The sequence below is a fragment of the Amphiura filiformis genome, chromosome 4, assembly GCF_039555335.1.
Source record: "Amphiura filiformis chromosome 4, Afil_fr2py, whole genome shotgun sequence".
Classification (NCBI taxonomy): Eukaryota; Metazoa; Echinodermata; class Ophiuroidea; order Amphilepidida; family Amphiuridae; genus Amphiura; species Amphiura filiformis.
This window is the reverse complement of record NC_092631.1, coordinates 22996726-23016603: the sequence shown is the minus strand read 5'-3', so window position 1 is coordinate 23016603 and position 19878 is coordinate 22996726. Positions and strand designations below refer to the sequence as shown.

The window sequence follows — 19878 nt, the reverse complement described above, 5'->3', positions numbered from 1 at the left end:
TTACACCGCCCGAATCTACCATTTATTGTTTGGAGTAGACAAATATAGCCATAAAAATGTTAAAAATTAAAAAAAATCAATATTTAAGATGTATATTTTCATAAAAGGGCTTTAAAAATTACCCTTTTTTACATTTTTTAAAATGCTAAAGAGGGTAACATTGATGACCCCCTCCTGAAAACCCAAGACCCCAATCATTGCAATTTTAAGTTCTATATTACAAATAAACTATGCTCTTGACAAATATTTCAAAATAAAATCCAATCGAGAAGTTGCTGATAGAAAAAGAACTTCATAAACTTTGCCAATTTTCAACTGTTTTCACAGCAATTTTCCTGTGTCAAAAGCCCCAAATTAGGGGGTGCCCATATCTCCCTACCCAGGGGGGGTCAGGTGGGTCTAGTCTGGCATGTGAAAATATGTCATCCAGTACATCAATCTTACAAAGTATGAACCGATTTGGCCAACCTTCATGTTCCCAGATTTTGTCATATTGCCTGCATTTCTCTGGCATGGACAATTAATTCGTTCATGTATTAAACAAGACCCCTATAAGATTTCTAAATTGGTTCTAAATTCAAAAGACGTACACATAAAGAATTAAGTCTGCATTAAAATCTAATTTTGGAAATAGGTCTACGTAACGAAAACATTCGTTTGTTGTAAATTTTAATACTAGATGTATTCATTCGTACCAATCCCATCATTTTCGGAAATATGGACCAAAATGTCCACAAAAAAAAACGCTTACCAATTTCGATTGATAATATTAATTCATTTACTTGGTTAGATACCAGTCAATTATACTACATGTTTTGATCAATGTCATTCCCTGATTGGTCAAAATAAGGATACTAAATTCCATGTGAGACATTAGCAGGATCGTACCAAAATGTATAAAAGAATTGTTATTATTTCTTTGGTTATTCATTTTGTATCGATATAGTATTATTTTAGTATAATTTAAACTTCTGCTTACGCTGCTTCTTCGTAGACGTGTCAAGATAAACATTGCCAAAAATTATTTTAAAAAAATGAAAGTAGTTTGCCAAATGTGTAGTCATTTTACTTTATCGATACGTCAATATGTTACGAGTATGCACCAGTCAATACTAAATCTACGTTTTGATCAATGTCACTCGCTGATTGGCCGATGTACAGAGAATTAATCCCTTGTGAAACTTCGGTAGGATCCCACTAAAACACATATAAAGGACTTGTAAATTTTCTAATGTTATTCATTTTGTATCGACACTGAACAAAATACAATTCATCATGTCTGGACGTGGTAAAGGAGGAAAGTCAAAGAGCAAGGCTAAGAGCCGCTCATCCCGGGCAGGACTTCAGTTCCCCGTTGGCCGTGTGCACCGCTTCTTGAGAAAGGGCAACTATGCCAACCGTGTTGGTGCTGGTGCTCCAGTCTACTTTTCAGAGCCACCAAATACTCCAAAAAGAGAATATGACAATGTGCTTTTTATTTAACAAAATGTATCTTTTAAAGCAATAAGCAACCAAATAATAAGGGTTTAAATTTGTATCATTCTAATCAGGGTAAACAAAGTTTCGAAAGCGTCAATATAAGTAAATCATTAATAGTTTTGTTAAATATTGTTAAGATAACCATTCATTATACTTTTATAAACATTTTGTTAAACTCTATTTTAGGAGAAATTGTCAAAGAAGCTGCCCTACAATTGTGATAAAAAAAGAACACGTGTAAAGGAAAATAGCCTTGAACAAATTCAAAGTAAAAGAACTGTTAATATTCTCATTAAAATGGTGTATAACAAAAGAATTTTTCAAATAAACATTGAGCTATTCCATTTTCCTTAATCTCCCACACAGGGGATGTAGATTTCAAATAGAGTTACCCATTCAGGTAACTCCAATTAAAAATTCTGTGTGGAAGATTAAGGACATGACTTCCATAGGGGGTGTGCGGATTTTAACTGGAATAGCGCTTTGATTCCTGCTTGTTATATAATTTTGGCGCTACGTTTCGCCTTCGACTTCTAAATCGATGTTCGTATTTGTGATCAATATTCCAGCAAACACCAAATGTTTTACAGAAACCGTTTAAATATAAAGGGTGTAAAATGTTTGATAACATTCACAAATATTTTTGAAAACTTGCTGCACAACATTCTAACATAATGTTTTCTGAGTGTTGACAAATATTTTGCAAGCATGTTTGCCAAAAATATTTTTATTTGTTTGTTTTTTTCACAGGACTAGGAATAATATGATTTTAATTTCGCCAAATTGACTTTCGTCTATAGGCCTTATGCTAATCAATTGTGTATTTATGGAATCAAATAAGAATTGCAGTCAATAAGATTATTTTGTGTATTGAGGTGGAGATTGGGGTATGTGTACATGGGGTGGGCGGTATTGAGTGTGGGTATTATGTGAGTTGCTTGTGTAGTTTGTTTTGAAAGTTTTCCCAAGGTGCGTCCATCAATCATTTACATTTTCATTTTAAGAGTTTATTGCACTACAAATGGTGTAGCATGCTTCAGGAATGCTTAGATTAGTATACGCATATTAAACTTGTGTTCTTCCGTGTACAAGAATTATATACATAATGACATTATCTTTCACGAAAGGCATTCCTTTTTGTATTGCAAAAACGTTGATATCAATTAGGGCTTTTGTTTTAAAGCGATATATCTTCACTTATAAATGTCTGCACAAACACCTCTGTACATGCGTCAATAACTTTTGGCGCTATAATTTCATTTTATTTTCCTGTGCAAAATGACCGTTAGAAATCAATATGAACTTTATAAATCTATATGACTTAGAGACTCATAGCCTTTGCTCCGTGCATGGAGTTTTACTATCATTCATATTTCATTTCCATAAATTAGTACAACTAAAGACATCAAAAATAATTTGATACAAAAATATACAAACACGTTATGGAGTAAAAGGCTGGAAGACCAAGATGGTATAAGATTGAGCAATTCCCTCAGTAAAAATCAAACCAAGTTATCAAAATTTACTTTACATAATATATATATATCACTGTTTATCACATGTCAAAGTTTTGCTTGTGATGAGAAATGAAAATGTGAAGAAAGTACGAAGGGATATATTTTTACCAGAGCCAGGAACCAGAGCAAATTAAAACTGCCGAATTCCAATTATTTATTTTGAGGTAGACGTATGAACACAACGGAGTATTAAAGAAACGGCTGTAATTATCTAAAGATAAATACAAATCCAGATCAAACCCAAAAAGCTCTAAAACCTATGAAACAATTTGAAGCTATTTGAGTTTCAACAATATTTTTTCATGTTTTATTTGCTCTTTCCCACCGGCAATATATTAAATATTTTAAGATTCATAACCAGTCATTTTACTTTCTCTAGTTGGCTTTTTCGATATGCAAATCAATTTTGTATTTCTGGATCAATAGTGTGTTACATGTACTTGTAGCTGTAGGATCCCTAATTTGCATACGAAATAATATAAATACAGTGCTTATTTTAGGACGGGTCATTCTTTGTTGAAGAACTTAATCGACAACATGCCTGCCAAGACTAGCGGAAAGGGAGCAAAGAAGGCCGGTAAGGCCAAGGGCCGTCCAGCAACCGGCACCAGGCGTAGACGCCGCAAGGAAAGCTACGGCATCTACATCTACAAGGTGCTCAAGCAGGTGCACCCAGACACTGGTATCTCCAGCAAGGCCATGAGCATCATGAACAGCTTTGTTAACGATATCTTCGAGCGCATCGCTGGCGAGTCTTCCCGTTTGGCTAACTACAACAAGAAGGCAACCATCAGCAGCCGCGAGATCCAGACTGCTGTCCGTCTTCTCTTGCCTGGTGAGCTTGCCAAACACGCCGTGAGCGAAGGCACCAAGGCTGTCACCAAGTACACTACCTCCAAGTAAATAGTGTACCGACTATCAAACCCAAAGGCTCTTTTAAGAGCCACCATATCTTCCAAAAATAGATATTGACATGTTTCGATGGTACTTATACTTTGTATAATTATATTTTGATATAAAAGTAAACATGGTAGATGCTTGGCGAGTAAACTTATTTGAAATAGTAGAGGTGATTTTATGCAGTCGGTCGTATTTTTGTAATCATTCGAAAAATGATTCGAAAAAAATCGAAACATTTGGAACTTAATAACACTTACATAATAATCATGATAACTATAACCATTGCAAAAGAAAAGGTCCCGCCTAAACATTTCGTTTGTATTACCATAATTTGCTATCAGTAATCAATTCGTGTAGGTGAATCAATAATGATATTGGTATCAAGACGACAACAGGGAATCCAATCGCGGGAAAGTTATAGAGCACAATAATAATTGACTTGTCAAAATTGAATAAAATACCATTCAAATAACTTTCTGGATAGGTTTAAACACATTTTAAATGGAAACTTTTATATAAAGATTGTCTTTTGTTTTCATTGTTTTGTATCTTACCGAAAATCTATCAATGAATTCAAATTGTGCAATTCACAGACCAGTTAAGTTATCCACACTGTTATGAAACAAACATCCACCAGAAATTGACATGCATATTAAGTGTTTATTTCGTTATCTACAAAAGACGCGAAACTTTTTGTGGAGTTAACAGAATATCGATTATAATATTAAAATTACTAAAACAAAAAAGCAAATACAACCGTGCATATTAAAGACCTTGTTGTAGTTTCCTTGATATATTGTATTAGCTACTATAATGATTAATTCATACATGCGAATAATGCCGTAAAATTTAAAAATTACCTGCAGTTTTTCATAGACAACATAGTTTTGACATATATAACCAATTGGTCTCTTTTTAGAAGTTCTGGTGGCTCTTAAAAGAGCCGTTTTTGTGTTATTAAAGACGTAGCAATCTAACCGCCGAATCCGTACAGAGTACGTCCCTGGCGTTTCAGAGCGTAGACAACATCCATTGCTGTGACGGTCTTTCTCTTGGCGTGCTCGCAGTATGTAACGGCATCACGGATGACGTTCTCGAGGAACACCTTCAAGACACCACGGGTCTCTTCGTAGATAAGACCAGAGATGCGTTTGACACCACCACGGCGAGCCAAACGGCGGATAGCAGGCTTGGTGATACCCTGGATGTTATCACGCAACACCTTACGGTGACGCTTGGCGCCTCCCTTTCCGAGTCCTTTTCCTCCTTTACCACGTCCAGACATTATGCTTTCTTGTCAGTTCAAGAAATGATGAATATGGTCCAAAATATACCCCTTTTATGGGTTCATTGCGGACGTTGTAGGGAAAATGTGCCTATCGTAGAGGGCGATACGCATTTCGCGTTAACACTACTACCGCGTTAATAATGAATAAGCTAAAAAAATATTGACTTCTTAAGGACTTATTGATCAAATTTCGATCATATTATATTAGCTCATGCGATTTGTATAATTATGTAGCTACCTTCAAAACCAAAGGGCAAATGTTATGTGCACTTCTACTCCTCTGATCAGAGTCCTCGCACAACCAGATTATCGCGCGACCACGACCAGAAACTAACTACCCGAATGTGTAAATCCGAATCTCATAAGCTTAGCTATTTCCAGAGCAGTGTTTTTTCGTGGAATCAACTTTCCTTCTAAGTTTGTCGCTTCTTTGTACTTAAGACCAATGGAACTCAATTATTAGTTTCCGATTGGATGATAAAAAAAAAAGGACGAGGTCGCTATTTCATTATTCGGTCTCTTTTCATTATCCGTTATGTCAACAAAAGCAATGATATTATGAACAGCTTTCTCCAAATTTAGGTACCCCACCAGTACCAAAGTATACACCCCATTGTTGATGAAAGACCATTTCAAAACAGGTCCATGCTTAGATCATCATTACAGACATTTTGCAACAGATTGAGAAAAGATTTGATTTTTTTTCTTAAAATGAAAAGAAATTTGCAATTTTTGTGATCACTAGAAACATGATGCGGTAATCCGTAAATTTCCATTATTTACCACATCCTCTACCCATACAACTAAGAAAAACTGCTGATTATGATCAACAGGGGATGTCAGACATTTTGAGAGTTTCAATTTTGATTATTTCCATCTCAATTTGCAGATAATTGACTTTTTTTTATAAAAAATAATGAAAGTTTTGGTCAAATTGAAAAGGTGATGCGGGAGGTCAATAGGAAACTAACAATCGAATTCCATTAGCCTAATCAAGTCTCAGGTTCACGATATGTTATTTCCGTGTTTGATCCGGATGATATCTACAATTATTGCAAATGCCCAAGGTGTAAGTAAACATTATTTCATAAAAGACCTTAAATACTTAGACCTAAAAATTTTAGGTTTTTTGGGAAACTTCATGTATATATAATATATTAAATTCAAAAGGTCGGCTTGTCATGCCAACTACATACACTGTAAGTACATCCCAGCAAACACAAAACGTTTTCGACATCATTCGCAAAAGGTTATAAAAGGTTGTCAGAAAACGTTTAAATGTCGGGTTATATAAAGGGTATATTAAGAGTATAAAACGTTTTCATAACCTTAAAAAACATTTTTGATAATCTTCTGCTCAGCAAACAAAAATGTTTTACAGAAAACATTTAAATGTCGGGTTATATAAAGGGTATAAAAACGTTTTAATAACATTCCAAAAACATTCTTGAAAACTTGATACAAAACATTCTAAACAGAATGTTATTTTTAGTTGAAAAAATATTTTGCGAAAAATGTTTGCCCAAAATATTTTCAATAACGTTTTAAAAACGTTTTCCTGACCTTTATATAACCCGACATTTAAATGTTATTAAAAGGTTTGAAAAAAACATTTTAAGAACATTTCTGTGTTTGCTGGGTTCAAATATTTTAACATAATGTTATATAATTATTGACACAATATTTGGCAAAAATGTTTGCAAAAATAGTTTACAATAACATTTTTTGAAAACATTTAAAAATATTGTGTGTAGTGTGTTTTCATACAAAACGTTTTAAAACGTTATCATGACCTTTATATAACCCGACATTTTAATGTTATTAAAACGTTTTTACCTAAACCAAAAAGCCAAATATAACTTATTTAAAACGTTTTTAAAACGTTTTTGTGTTTGCTGGGATATCATTAGATTTATAATGTCTAAAATTTTTGTTTATTTTGTTTGTTTGTTTGTTTGTGTTTGTGTGTGTGTTTGTTTGTTTGTTTGTTTGTTTGTTTGTTTGTTTTGGATATTTGAATATTGCGGCATCAGAAATATTCCGGCGTGCATAAATAAATTTGCGTTCGACGGGATATTCTGAATTCCACAATATTCTAAAAAAGCCTATTAATTGTAATAATGATAAAAATGTCCCCAATTTCCGCTATACAAGAGCGATTATGGTTGTCCATTATAATATTTGAGATCTAGGACCGGGATCAATATTGGCTATATTGTGATCAATTTAAGATATCGGTAAATGGAGTAATAATAGATTGGTTTACATTAGTAGAACATCGTTAATGGCAAGGAACAAAAAAAAAAGGTATGAATTGAATGTGACATCAGTGCTTAACGGAGATGATTTGTAAATAATAAAAACAAATAAATAAATAAATAGATAAATAAAAATACTTTTTTTACTTAGCCATGTTAACATGTATACTCTATTATGTACAGGCAAACAACTTTCAATATTTAAAAAGCAATACAAAGTTTGACACAAAACTCATTTTCTCTTTTTTGAAAATTTGGGTGGCCCTAAAAAGAGCCTTTGGGTTTGCTTGATGTAAGCTGTTTACTTCTTTTTGGGTGCCGCCTTCTTTGCTGCCTTCTTTGCTGGCTTCTTTGCTACCTTCTTTGCTGCCTTCTTTGCTGGCTTCTTTGCTGCTTTCTTGGCTGGCTTCTTGGCTGCCTTCTTGGCTGGCTTCTTTGCCTTCTTTGCTGCCTTCTTGGGCTTCTTTGCCTTCTTCGCGGACTTCTTTGCTGCCTTCTTGGCCTTGGCAGCAGCCTTCTTTGCAGCAGCCTTCTGCTTCTTAGCCTCACGCTTCGCCTTTCTCTTTGCTGCAGCCTTGGCCTTGGCAGCCTTGCGGCGTTCTGCGGCCTTAGCTTGCTTTGCAGAGTCGGTCGTCTTGCCAAGCTTGAATTTACCACTTGCTCCCTTGCCAGAGGCCTGCACGAGGGCGCCGCTAGCAACTCCTTTCTTAAGGGCGGCCCTGAGAGGAGCCTTCATCTTAGCTGGGTCGACCTTGTAGTTGGCGGCAATGTAGCTCTTGATCTTCTGAGCTGATGTACCACCTCTCTCTTTGAGAGCTACAATGGCTGCTTGTACCATGACAAGGTATGTTGGGTGAGCTGCTGGCTTCTTGGCAGCCGCCTTCTTTTGTTGAACCATGGTGAAGTTGTACGTGGCTTGCTACTCAAAATGAGAAACGTGTAAACAGGGATACAGATAATCTGTAAATGACTAAGCTTCGGTTAGAGAATATATTTATTGACGTATTGCGGACGTGCTTGTAATCACCTGCTTTTATCGATCACAAGAGCCCGCGTTCTTTATACATCGCTGTTTTTATCAAAATCTCAAAGAAATTGTGCTAGTGACTCTGTTTAAAATGGTTTTTATGACTCCGTGGAATACAAAAATTTAAATTTTCTTGATGCTATTAGCTTACTGACATCAAAAGCTTTCCAGCAATAATAGATTTTGTGACATTAAGTATGATTGCGGCAAATTTAAGCAAATTTTGTCACTTGTTTCGTCAAAGTGCAGATTTTCTCCCCAAATTTTTACAAATTTCACCAATAGAATATTATTTTGTTCAATATTATGTCAATGCATGTTCAAAAATATTATATAGGCAGTATATCTTTGTAAAAGGATAGTGCTGTTATGTTTGTTTTCTTGAGATATGAAGGTTTAAAGAGGTGACTACAAAAACGCTTATCACCAGAATTGCGCCATTTCTTATTGCCTTGTCAGGCGGACATCGTCTGATATTAGCGCGCTTTGGTTTTTTCCCTTTTTGCAGGATAACAAACGATTTGATTTCTTCGTTGAAAATATATCATCGTGATATCATAAGCTAATGGTTAACATTTTCAAAACTGAATAAAAAGTAGATTTTATCATGGCAATGCATAATGTGCCGACATGTGATTTCACGATAGGTATAAAACAAACTTGGTTCGAGCACGCATGGTTATTTCACCGTATTTCTGACAGACAGTGTCATAGCCATGGGCAACGTGGTGGATTGTGGAACATCTTGCCTATCACTTCTTGATTATTTTGAGAAAAAAAGACATGGATCGGCTTTATTTCATGATAAAATGTAAAGATTATGAAATGATATTCGATTAGAATTTAATAATGTTTACGGTCCTTTGCTTGAAAAGAGGTACAAGCAGGATTTGAGGTGCAGGAGCTTAGTTCAGAATGGTATTTAGAATATTAAATGAAATTTCATATTATAGCTCGAAATTAAACTTCTCAAATTTTTTTACAGCTAATGGTAAAAGAATTTATTCCTCTACTTCTGAATTTTAATATTATTGAATTAGAAAATCTGGAAAATTCATTCAGTGCAAAATAAACATTATTTGCGATTGTACCCGGTATTTCATCTGATAGATTTGTCGATGACGTATGCTTTTTTCTGCCAAATTGTTAACAAAGAATACATGAGAAATTATTATAAGGCATAAAATGATAGGTGTAAAATTAGACAATCACATGCTAGAAAAGTAAAATCGACCTATAGAAAGGTAAAAAAAATAGTGTGTCTCAGTGTATGCAAAGATTTTGAAATCAAAGGCGGAATTTAGTTTTTCCTCTTCGCCCTCAGACTCAAAATCAGTCAAAATAAGCTTGAGATGATCGAAAGTTGACAAACCTACATTATAAAGTGTTAATCAGTGAATCACACATTCCACCCAAAATGCCTTTAAAACATATAATTTGGCTGATATTTTTGTTAAAAATATAAATTGGGGAAGAAATCAGTGAATCACACATTCCGCCAAAAATGCCTTTAAAACATATAATTTGACTGATATTTTTGTTAAAAATATAAATTGGGGAAGAAATGAATTGGTAAATTTCTCCGAGACAAATTCGCACCGTAAAACGAACGCGCGCATCTTTAAAACATCTATTTGTTTTAATCCTCAAATATGTGTCCCTAATTTTGATGATTACCCTAAATGGGTAAGTGTTCTGCATCTCGAGCAACACCCTCGTCGCCCCCCCCCCGCCCTCCCCGACAAAGATATCAATCACACACCCCAGCAGGCCCTATAATGGTAAACACGCCTATTTCTATTCTAGTTACGGAAGCTAGAAGAGGAATCACGAAGACGATCAATTAATATTATACAATAGATTATTAACTAACATAAAACAATAGATTTTACCCGTACATCAAAATACTAACATCATTATGAAAACTTTAATGTTGGAGGTTCAAAGCTTAAATTGTCAAAAGATTTGTGTCGCTATTTTTGTATAATATTAATTTACTATGTTAGTGTCCAATTTGTCCACGTTATGGATAGGCCAAAATAGGTCGAAATATTATCGCGTCACAATCTTAAACATGCTTTAAATTTGATTAAAAGCGTTTAAAGCGTTGAAATGATAATACATGTATATCCACATGACAAGAGAACGAGAAAGACGCGAGGGGGTCAGTGAGTGGGGGAGAGATAGAGAGGAATTGAGTGAAAGGGGGTAGAAAGACCGAGAGGGGAGGGCGAAAGGAGGAGACTTTTCTTTGTCTTTGCATATTTTTTATGTGTATGTCTTTATTTTTAATACATCAATATCATGATCATTTTTAATACAAGGTTTCAAAACAACATACCAACATTGAAAAGACGAGTCAAGTTGTAATAACGATCAGAGAAAAATGTAAAACCAAAAAAGCAGACTCCCCAGCAAACACAAAACGTTTTAAAAATGTTTTTAACAGGTTATATTTGGGGGGTTTTGGTTTTGATAAAAACATACAGTTTAATAACATTAATTGTCGGGTTATATACTGATAATGAAAACGTTTTAAAACGTTTTGTATGAAAACACACTACAACATTATTTTTAAAATGTTATTGTTAAATATTTTTGCAAACATTTTTTGCCTAATATTTTGTCAACACTTAGATAACATTATGTTTTTGAATGTTATGAAAATGTTTTATACCCTTTATATACTCTTTATATAACCCGACATTTAAACGTTTTCTGGCAACCGTTTGCCAATGATTTCCAACTTTCTATATTTGCTAGGTCTTCTTAGACAAACACACCGAAGCAAATAAACAACAAAAAACAGACAACTATAACAGCAACAAATCCCAACCACCTGGAAAGTACATGCAGATGAAGCATGAGAACATATAGGGTAAAGCGGGGCATTAAGTACCATGTGGTATTAAGTACCACCCAATAAACAAGTAATTATTATGCATATTAGGGAATCCTGACCATTATTTTAAATACGCCTTGCAAGAGTGGTTTATAATAGCTACTCATTAAAAATGATCAGTGTTTATGTAACACTCATGTAAGTTGCTCATCACAGTTTAACCCAAACATCATCTTGGCAGACATCTTCAAAGTACACGCTGAACTTTTTAGTATCTCGGGCTAGATAAAATACATCATTTAACATCCTTTTTTACCACATGAGGTATAGATCAACAACTTTTGATAGTTTCATCTGAAAGAGGACATACTAGCAAGCATAGATTTAGTTGTCTCATTAAATGATTTGAAGAGAAAAAATGTCATGTTGAAAGTGGACTTCCGACTGATGTCACCACTTTCGCGAGGCCTCTTAATAAATTACAGATTATGGTGTGCTTATTTAAAGATTGCACTAAGACCACAATTGTATAACAGATTATATTAGATTTGCTTATTAGTAGTGTAAAAATAGATAGTGAACAGAAAATAGACCATATTTGTACTTTTAAAGAAAACTTTTATTTTAAAATTTTTATGATTTTAGCGATATCTGGTGGTCCCTAATGCCCCGTACTACGTTTTCAGTGAAATATCGGTGATTTCCCATGTATAAATCGGTTGTTCGACCACAACTTTTAAAGTTTGTGCTTATTTTATGTCATAATGTGCTTATAGTAAGTTAATTTACCCAACTATGACATTTTAGGGTCAAATCATAGCCATATAATGAAGTTAGAAGTGGTCCTTAATGCCCCATATGTACAATATGCTGCTGCACTCCAGAAGAAGCAACAACTGAACAAGAAGTCAAAACCAGTCCACAAAAATAAGATCCCTAAAAACAAGTCAGTAAAAGAAGACAAAGAAGCAAAAAGTCAGACAATGAAAATGATCCTGACAAAATATGTCCTGATTGTGGACCGGAGGACATTGGTCAAGGTGGCTGTGGTTGACTCCAGTACATGTTTTGTAAAGTTTTCTGGCATTTAGCATATGGAGAAGTTGTGGGCTTGGAAGAGGACTGAAAAGACACAGACTGCATGTTTCAGTTGTTCCTCACATAAAATAAACACCATACTGATATAAGACTTTTTAAAAGAAACTCTTAAGAATGATTAACGGTCTCAAAATGGTCAACAAACATGATACTAGTTGGTGGTACCTAATGCCCCACCATTGGGGCAATAAGGACCACTTGACATCACTGTAAATAAATCCATGACGTTTGAAAATGAACGCATTTTTGGCAATTTTTTTTCCTGTGCTACACAGCTGAATAACAGGTCTATCAAGTGCAACCATTAAAAAAAGAAACAAGTATTAAATAAAAGTCAGCTATGATAAAAACTAAAAATGGTAGTCCCTAATCCCCCACTTTACCCTATATAAACTAAACTAAAGGGCCTACATAATAAAGCAAAAGACACATACTATAGAACGTGGGAGGCACAAGATACATACGTTTCGATAAATCGATGTTTATAGTTTTTGATCAATAGCCCGCAATGTGCTTCATGGGCAGTTTGAAACTTGAGTGGGAGTGCTCAGTGAATTCAGAAGGGGTAAAAATTGAAAAATAAAGATGATTAATAAAAACAAATTAAGATTCACTTTTCTGAAACAGAGGTGAGATGTTAAATGAAAATTTCTTAAAGTGGTTTCTCAACTTTTCTTTTCTTTTTTTTTTCTGCAATTTTATATGCAATTTTAAATTAAATTTTAACTAAATTTTAAAAGGCCTGAAAATTTGATTGTTGAAACCTGCACCTGTTAATATAAAACATGAGACAGAGTATGAAAAACTCATCTCAACTTTATAAGTGACGGTATGTGCCTTTCCATAGACCCCCTTTTTGGAAGTCGAATATACCACCTTCTTTAAAATGTCATACCCGATGACCCATTTTGTAGGTGCGGCTACCCAATGACTCCTTTTTTCTAGAATAGTACCATCAAAATGCCACAAAATAATGCGGAAACTTGCAAATTCCTTATTTCAGCAAATTTGTATTGTAAATTTAGGAGATTTGGAACAAAAAGTTTTTTTATCAACACTTGTAGTAAGGTATCAAAAATGTTTTTGAATGTTATAAAAACCATTTTTTCCACATTTTCTACCCGATAACCTCTTTTTTTTGAAATTGTATACCCAATGACCCCTTTCTTCAAAATATTATATTGTTTTTAAATAACGTGTACCGATAGGTCCATACTTCGCGACAAACCAACAGGTATGTTATTTCAAACAAGCCAAGAATGTCATAAATCGAAAAATCAAAACGCATAGGCATAATTTAAAACAAACAAAGGAAGTTATACAAGTTCAAGATCTCTTTTTGGAATATATGGTGGCTCTTAAAAGAGCCTTTACACGTGTAAACTAGTATGTCAGTTTACTTCTTCTTTGGCAGAAGAACAGCCTGGATGTTTGGCAGAACACCGCCTTGGGCGATGGTGACGCCTCCAAGAAGCTTGTTCAACTCTTCGTCGTTACGGACAGCCAATTGCAAGTGACGTGGGTTGATTCTGGTCTTCTTGTTGTCACGAGCAGCATTGCCAGCCAACTCAAGGATCTCAGCGGTCAGGTATTCCATGACGGCTGCCAAGTAGACCTGGAGCACCAGCACCAACACGGTTGGCATAGTTGCCCTTCCTCAAGAAGCGGTGCACACGGCCAACGGGGAACTGAAGTCCTGCACGGGATGAGCGGCTCTTAGCCTTGCTCTTTGACTTTCCTCCTTTACCACGTCCAGACATGATGAATTGTATTTTGTTCAGTGTTGTACAAAATTAATAACCTTAGAAAAAATGTCAAGTCTCTTATATGTGTTTTAGTGGGATCCTACCGAAGTTTCATAAGGGATTAGTTCTCTGTATATCGACCAATCAGCGAGTGACATTGATCAAAACGTAGATTTAGTATTGACTGCATACTCGTAAGATATTGACGTATTGATAAAGTAAAATTACTACTTTCACTTTTTTAAATACGTTTTGGCAATGTTTTTCTTGACACGTCTACGAAGAAGCAGCGTAATCGGAAGTAGTACAAATGTAAATTATACTAATATAATACTATGTTGATATAAATGAATGACCAACGAAATTAGAACATTTCTTTTATATATTTTTGTGTGATCCTGCTGAAGTCTCACAAGGAATATTTCAATATTTCAACCTGTGCGCCATACCATCATGCCAAAAGACATCCAAAAGTATCCTTATTTTGACCAATCACCGAGTGGCATTGATCAAAATATGTAGTGTAATTGACTGGTATCTGACAAAATAAATGAATAAATGTATCAATCGGAATTGGTAAGCGTTTTTATTTTTGGATATTTTGGTCCATATTTCCGAAAATGATGGGATTGGTACAAATGTATACATCAAGTACTAAAATTTATGACAAACGAATGTTTACCTTAAAGACGTTTGTCAAAATTAGATTTTGATGCAGACTTTTTATGTGTACGACTTTTGAATTTAGAACTAATTTAGAAATCTTTTAGGGGTTTGTTTAACATATGAATGAATTTAAACTTTCTTTTACGCCGTCAATATCTTGGTAGGAATATTAAGGGTTAACATGTGGCTAATGTGTTTTTCGTTTATAGACCAGTTTGCAACCCTTATTTTGAATAGTTCATTTTTCTGCTAACGTCACCCAAAATGAGTTACAGGAATTTTGCCACATTGCTAGATACTCCTCTTGTGAGGCATTATATCTGCCATTTCAAATTTCTATTTATTCTAACTTAAGTGTGATGTTTCCATCAGAGCCAATATTCAAGTTTGGTATCGATTTTTCAATCGACTCATCCATCTTTACAATAAGCGCCAACGTTGTAGACCAATCAGATATCTTACCTAGTTGTCCAATCAGATTGCTTGTTTAATTGGCCAATCATATTGTTGATTTGCTTTTAGCACAATATTTTGACTCACGAAGTGTATAAAAGGCAAAACTAATTTAAAATTGAAATCATTTCGTGAAAACGATTCGAGAAAATGGCACGTACCAAGCAAACCGCACGCAAATCTACTGGAGGCAAGGCTCCACGCAAGCAGCTGGCCACCAAGGCAGCTCGCAAATCCGCCCCAGCTACCGGTGGCGTCAAGAAGCCTCACCGTTACAGGCCCGGTACCGTGGCTCTTCGTGAGATCCGTCGCTACCAGAAGAGCACCGAGCTCCTCATCCGCAAGCTCCCCTTCCAACGTCTGGTCCGTGAAATCGCCCAGGACTTCAAGACTGAGCTCCGCTTCCAGAGCTCTGCCGTCATGGCTCTCCAGGAGGCTAGCGAAGCTTACTTGGTCGGTCTTTTCGAGGACACCAACAGTGCGCCATCCACGCCAAGCGTGTGACCATCATGCCAAAGGACATCCAACTTGCACGTCGCATCCGTGGCGAGCGCGCTTAAATCTTGTCTATCTGACATCAAACAACCGGCTCTTTTCAGAGCCACCAAATACTCCAAAAAGAGAATATGACAATGTGCTTATAATTTGATCTAACAAAATGTAAGTGAGTCATTAATAGTTTTGTTAAATATTGTGGTTAAGATAACCATTCATTATGCTTTTATAAACATTTTGTTAAACTCTATTTTAGGGGAAATTATCAGAAGCTGCCCTACAATTGTGATAAAAAAAAAAAAAAAAGAACACGTGTAAAAGAAAATAGCCTTGAACAAATTCAAAGTAAAAGAACCTTGTTTAATTTTCTCATTAAAATGGTATATCATAACTACAGAATTTCAAATGGTATCATTAAAAATTGAGAGGAAATAAACATTGAGCTAAATTCCATTTTCCACAGGGGATGTAGATTTCAAATAGAGTCATTCATTCAGGTAACTCCATTTAAAATTTACACTCCTGTGTGTGGAATCTAGTATTAAGGTCATGTCTTCCATAGGGTGTATGGATTTCAACTGAAATAGCGCATTGCTTCCTGCTTGTTAAATAATTTTGGCGCAACATTTCGCCTTTTAAATCGGTGTTCGTATATTTTTTTGATCAATATTCCAGCAAATACCAAATGTTTTACAGAAACCGTTTAAATATAAAGGGTGTAAAATGTTTTAATAACATTCACAAATAGTTTTGAAAACTTGCTGCAAAACATTCTAACATGTTTTCTGAGTGTTGACAAATATTTTGCAAGAATGTTTGCCAAAAATATTTTTATTTGTTTTTGTTTTCACAGGAGTAATATGATTTTAATTTCGCCAAACTGACTTCCGTCTTTATAAATATAGGCGTTATGCTAATCAATTGTGTATTTATGGAATCAAATAAGACTTGCAGTCAATCATTTACATTTTCAGTTTATTGCACTACAAATGGTATAGCATGCTTCAGGAATGCTTAGATTAGTATACGCATATTAAACTTGCTTTCTTCCGTGTACAAGAATTACATTAATGGCATTATCTTTCATGAAAGGCATTCCTTTTTGTATTGCAAAAACGTTGATATCAATTAGGGCTTTTGTATTAAAGCGATATATCTTCACTTATAAATGTCTGCACAAACCCCTCTGTACATGCGTCAATAACTTTTGGCGCTATAATTTTATTTTATTTTCCTGTGCAAAATGACCGTTAGAAATCAATATGAACTTTATAAATCTATATGACTTAGAGACTCCGGACCTTGAGATTTAGTTTCATTCATATTTAATTTCCATAACTCAGTACAATAAAATACATCAAAAATAATTTGATACAAAAATATATAAACACGTTATGGAAAAGGCTGGAAGACCAAAACGGCCTAAGATTGAGCAATTCCCTCAGTAAAAATCAAATAAAGTTATCAAAGCTTACTTTACATTATCAAAAGTCCTCACGGAAAACGATTTATTATATTTATCACATGTCAAAGTTTTGTTTGTGATGATAAATGAAACTGTGGAAAAAGCAGCATGGATATATATTTTAGCAGAGCCCGGGACCAGAGTAAATTAAGACTGCTGAATTCTAATTATTTATTTTGAGGTAGACGAATGACCTCAGCAGAGTATTAAAGAAACGCCTATAATTAATAAAAGATAATTAATACAAATCCAGGTCAAACCAAAAGCCTGTAAAAACTGGTGGGGTTTTTTTTCTCCCTGCAATACAAATCCAGGTCAAATCCAAAAGCCTGTAAAAACTGGTGGGTTTTTTTTTCTTTTTTCAAATACGTATATGTGATGCGATCAAGCAAAATCAGTCGGAACTCGCAAATATTGATTTTGAGATATAGCTAAACAAAGGTAATATTTCCTTTTGTTTCCTATTGTTTTGGAAACTCTGTAATTGCTCATATCTTTGGAACTGGTTGTTCAAATTCAATAGAGTTTCCTGCAAAATGCAGCTTTGTACATGCTTTTTACTATTTTGTAAGAAACTGAAAATTTAATATTTCCGAGTTCCGACTGATTTTGCTTGATCGCATCACATATGTATTAAGAATCATAATCAATTATTTATTAGTTATAGCTGATTTGTCAATATGCAAATCAATTTTGTATTCCTGGATTCAATATTGTGTTACATGTACTTGTAATTGTAGGATCCCTAATTTGCATAGAGAATAATATAAATACGGTACGTATTTCAGGACGCGTCATTCTGTGTTGAAGAAACTTAATCGACAACATGCCTGCCAAGACTAGCGGAAAGGGAGCAAAGAAGGCCGGTAAGGCCAAGGGCCGTCCAGCAACCGGCACCAGGCGTAGACGCCGCAAGGAAAGCTACGGCATCTACATCTACAAGGTGCTCAAGCAGGTGCACCCAGACACTGGTATCTCCAGCAAGGCCATGAGCATCATGAACAGCTTTGTCAACGATATCTTTGAGCGCATCGCTGGCGAGTCTTCCCGTTTGGCTAACTACAACAAGAAGGCAACCATCAGCAGCCGCGAGATCCAGACTGCTGTCCGTCTTCTCTTGCCTGGTGAGCTGGCCAAACACGCCGTGAGCGAAGGCACCAAGGCTGTCACCAAGTACACTACCTCCAAGTAAATAGTGTACCGACTATCAAACCTAAAGGCTCTTTTAAGAGCCACCATATCTTCCAAAAAGAGATATTGACATGTTTCGGTGGTAACTTCACTTTGTATAATTATATAAAGTATACATGGTAAATGCTTATAGAGTAAACGGATTTGAAACAGTAGAGGTATTTTATGCAGTCGGTTGTATTTTTGTAATCATAAATGGTTAGAAAAAAATCGAAACTTAATTGCCCTTACATGATAACCATGAAAACTATAACCATTGCAAAAGAAAAGGTCCCGCCAAAACAATTCGTTTCGTTTGTATTGCCATAATATGCTATTCGTAATCAATTCTCGCTATTCGCAATAAGGGCGCCGCCAGCTTGATTTTGCGATGTAATCGTGATGTATCATGGGAAAATCGTGATGTATCATGGGAAAAGGTCGACATCCAAGTCCGCGCAATACGAATATTACCATGCTATTACATAGGAACACGTGACAATATTTTTTAGTTTGTCTATATAACGGTATTACACTCAAATCGATAGAGAAAAATATAATTGTGCACATTTCAAATCACATTATTAAGTATTATTGAGTATCGATTCGCGTGTAACACTTTATTTTGACAAACTAAAAAATATTGTCACGATTATATCAAACATGCTGGCGGCGCCCTTATTGCGAATAGCGAGAATCAATAGTTGAATCAATAATAATATTGGTATAAAGATGACAACAGGGAATCCAATCGCGGGAAAGCAGAAGTAATATTAATAATTGATCTGGCGCAATTGAATTAAATACCATTAACAAACTTTCTTGATCAGTTTGAACATATTTTTAAATGAACTATGAACTTTTATATAACTCAGATAGTGTTTTTTTCATTGGCTTGTGCATCTTACCGAAAATTGTATAATTATATTTGGATATAAAAGTAAACTTGGTAAATATAATGCTTGGAGTGTAGACTTATTTGATAAAAGTAGAGGTGATTTTATGCAGTCGGTCATATCTTAAATTATCCTTACATATGATAACCATGATAACTATAACCTTTGCAAAAGAAAGGTTCCCGCCCTCAAAGCATTTATTTTGTATTTGCTATCCGTAATCAATTCATGCAGTTGAATCAATAATGATATTGTATAAAGATGAAAACTGGGAATCGAATGGAGGGAAAAAATTCTGAAGTAGATTCCTTTAATTAATCTGGCAAAATTGAATAAAATACCATCAAAAACTTTCTTGATAGTTTTGAACATATTCTTAAATGAACTATGAACTTTTATATAAATATTGTCTTTTTTCTTCAATGTCTTTGTACAGCTTACCGTAAATCTATGAATGAATTCAATTGTGCAACTCACAGACCCGTAGTTAAGTTTTTCACACTGTTACTATGAAACATAAATCTGTCAGAAAATGACATGCATAAGTTTTTATTTCGTTATCCACAAAAAGACGCGAAA

General features: G+C 34.8%; 6 protein-coding genes across 6 annotated transcripts; 3 read left to right on the top strand and 3 right to left on the bottom strand.

Annotated features, from left to right (window-relative positions):
- Window positions 1–3533: 3533 nt before the first annotated feature.
- On the top strand, window positions 3534–3899 carry LOC140149730 (late histone H2B.2.1-like). Its single transcript, XM_072171788.1, has one exon. The coding sequence runs from the start codon at window positions 3534–3536 to the stop codon at window positions 3897–3899; it is 366 nt and encodes a 121-aa protein (XP_072027889.1).
- Window positions 3900–4869: 970 nt separating this feature from the next.
- Window positions 4870–5181, bottom strand: LOC140149729 (histone H4). Its single transcript, XM_072171787.1, has one exon. The coding sequence runs from the start codon at window positions 5179–5181 to the stop codon at window positions 4870–4872; it is 312 nt and encodes a 103-aa protein (XP_072027888.1).
- A 2540-nt stretch (window positions 5182–7721) lies between these two features.
- On the bottom strand, window positions 7722–8384 carry LOC140149728 (histone H1, gonadal-like). Its single transcript, XM_072171786.1, has one exon. The coding sequence runs from the start codon at window positions 8338–8340 to the stop codon at window positions 7744–7746; it is 597 nt and encodes a 198-aa protein (XP_072027887.1). The 5' UTR covers window positions 8341–8384; the 3' UTR covers window positions 7722–7743.
- A 5421-nt stretch (window positions 8385–13805) lies between these two features.
- Window positions 13806–14169, bottom strand: LOC140149727 (late histone H2A.2.2-like). Its single transcript, XM_072171785.1, is given in 2 exon segments — window positions 13806–14024; window positions 14026–14169. Coding segments are annotated over 2 exon segments (363 nt in total).
- A 1248-nt stretch (window positions 14170–15417) lies between these two features.
- LOC140149726 (histone H3, embryonic-like) lies at window positions 15418–15777 on the top strand. The gene has a single exon (XM_072171784.1). It carries the CDS (start codon window positions 15424–15426, stop codon window positions 15775–15777), a length of 354 nt encoding a protein of 117 aa, XP_072027885.1. The 5' UTR covers window positions 15418–15423.
- Window positions 15778–18059: 2282 nt separating this feature from the next.
- On the top strand, window positions 18060–18425 carry LOC140149725 (late histone H2B.2.1-like). Its single transcript, XM_072171782.1, has one exon. The coding sequence runs from the start codon at window positions 18060–18062 to the stop codon at window positions 18423–18425; it is 366 nt and encodes a 121-aa protein (XP_072027883.1).
- The last annotated feature ends 1453 nt before the right edge of the window (window positions 18426–19878 follow it).

Coding starts and splice junctions, on each gene's coding strand:
- LOC140149729 (XM_072171787.1), bottom strand. CDS start 5,181: ATGTCTGGACGTGGTAAAGGAGGAAAAGGACTCGGAAAGGGAGGCGCC.
- LOC140149730 (XM_072171788.1), top strand. CDS start 3,534: ATGCCTGCCAAGACTAGCGGAAAGGGAGCAAAGAAGGCCGGTAAGGCC.
- LOC140149725 (XM_072171782.1), top strand. CDS start 18,060: ATGCCTGCCAAGACTAGCGGAAAGGGAGCAAAGAAGGCCGGTAAGGCC.
- LOC140149728 (XM_072171786.1), bottom strand. CDS start 8,340: ATGGTTCAACAAAAGAAGGCGGCTGCCAAGAAGCCAGCAGCTCACCCA.
- LOC140149726 (XM_072171784.1), top strand. CDS start 15,424: ATGGCACGTACCAAGCAAACCGCACGCAAATCTACTGGAGGCAAGGCT.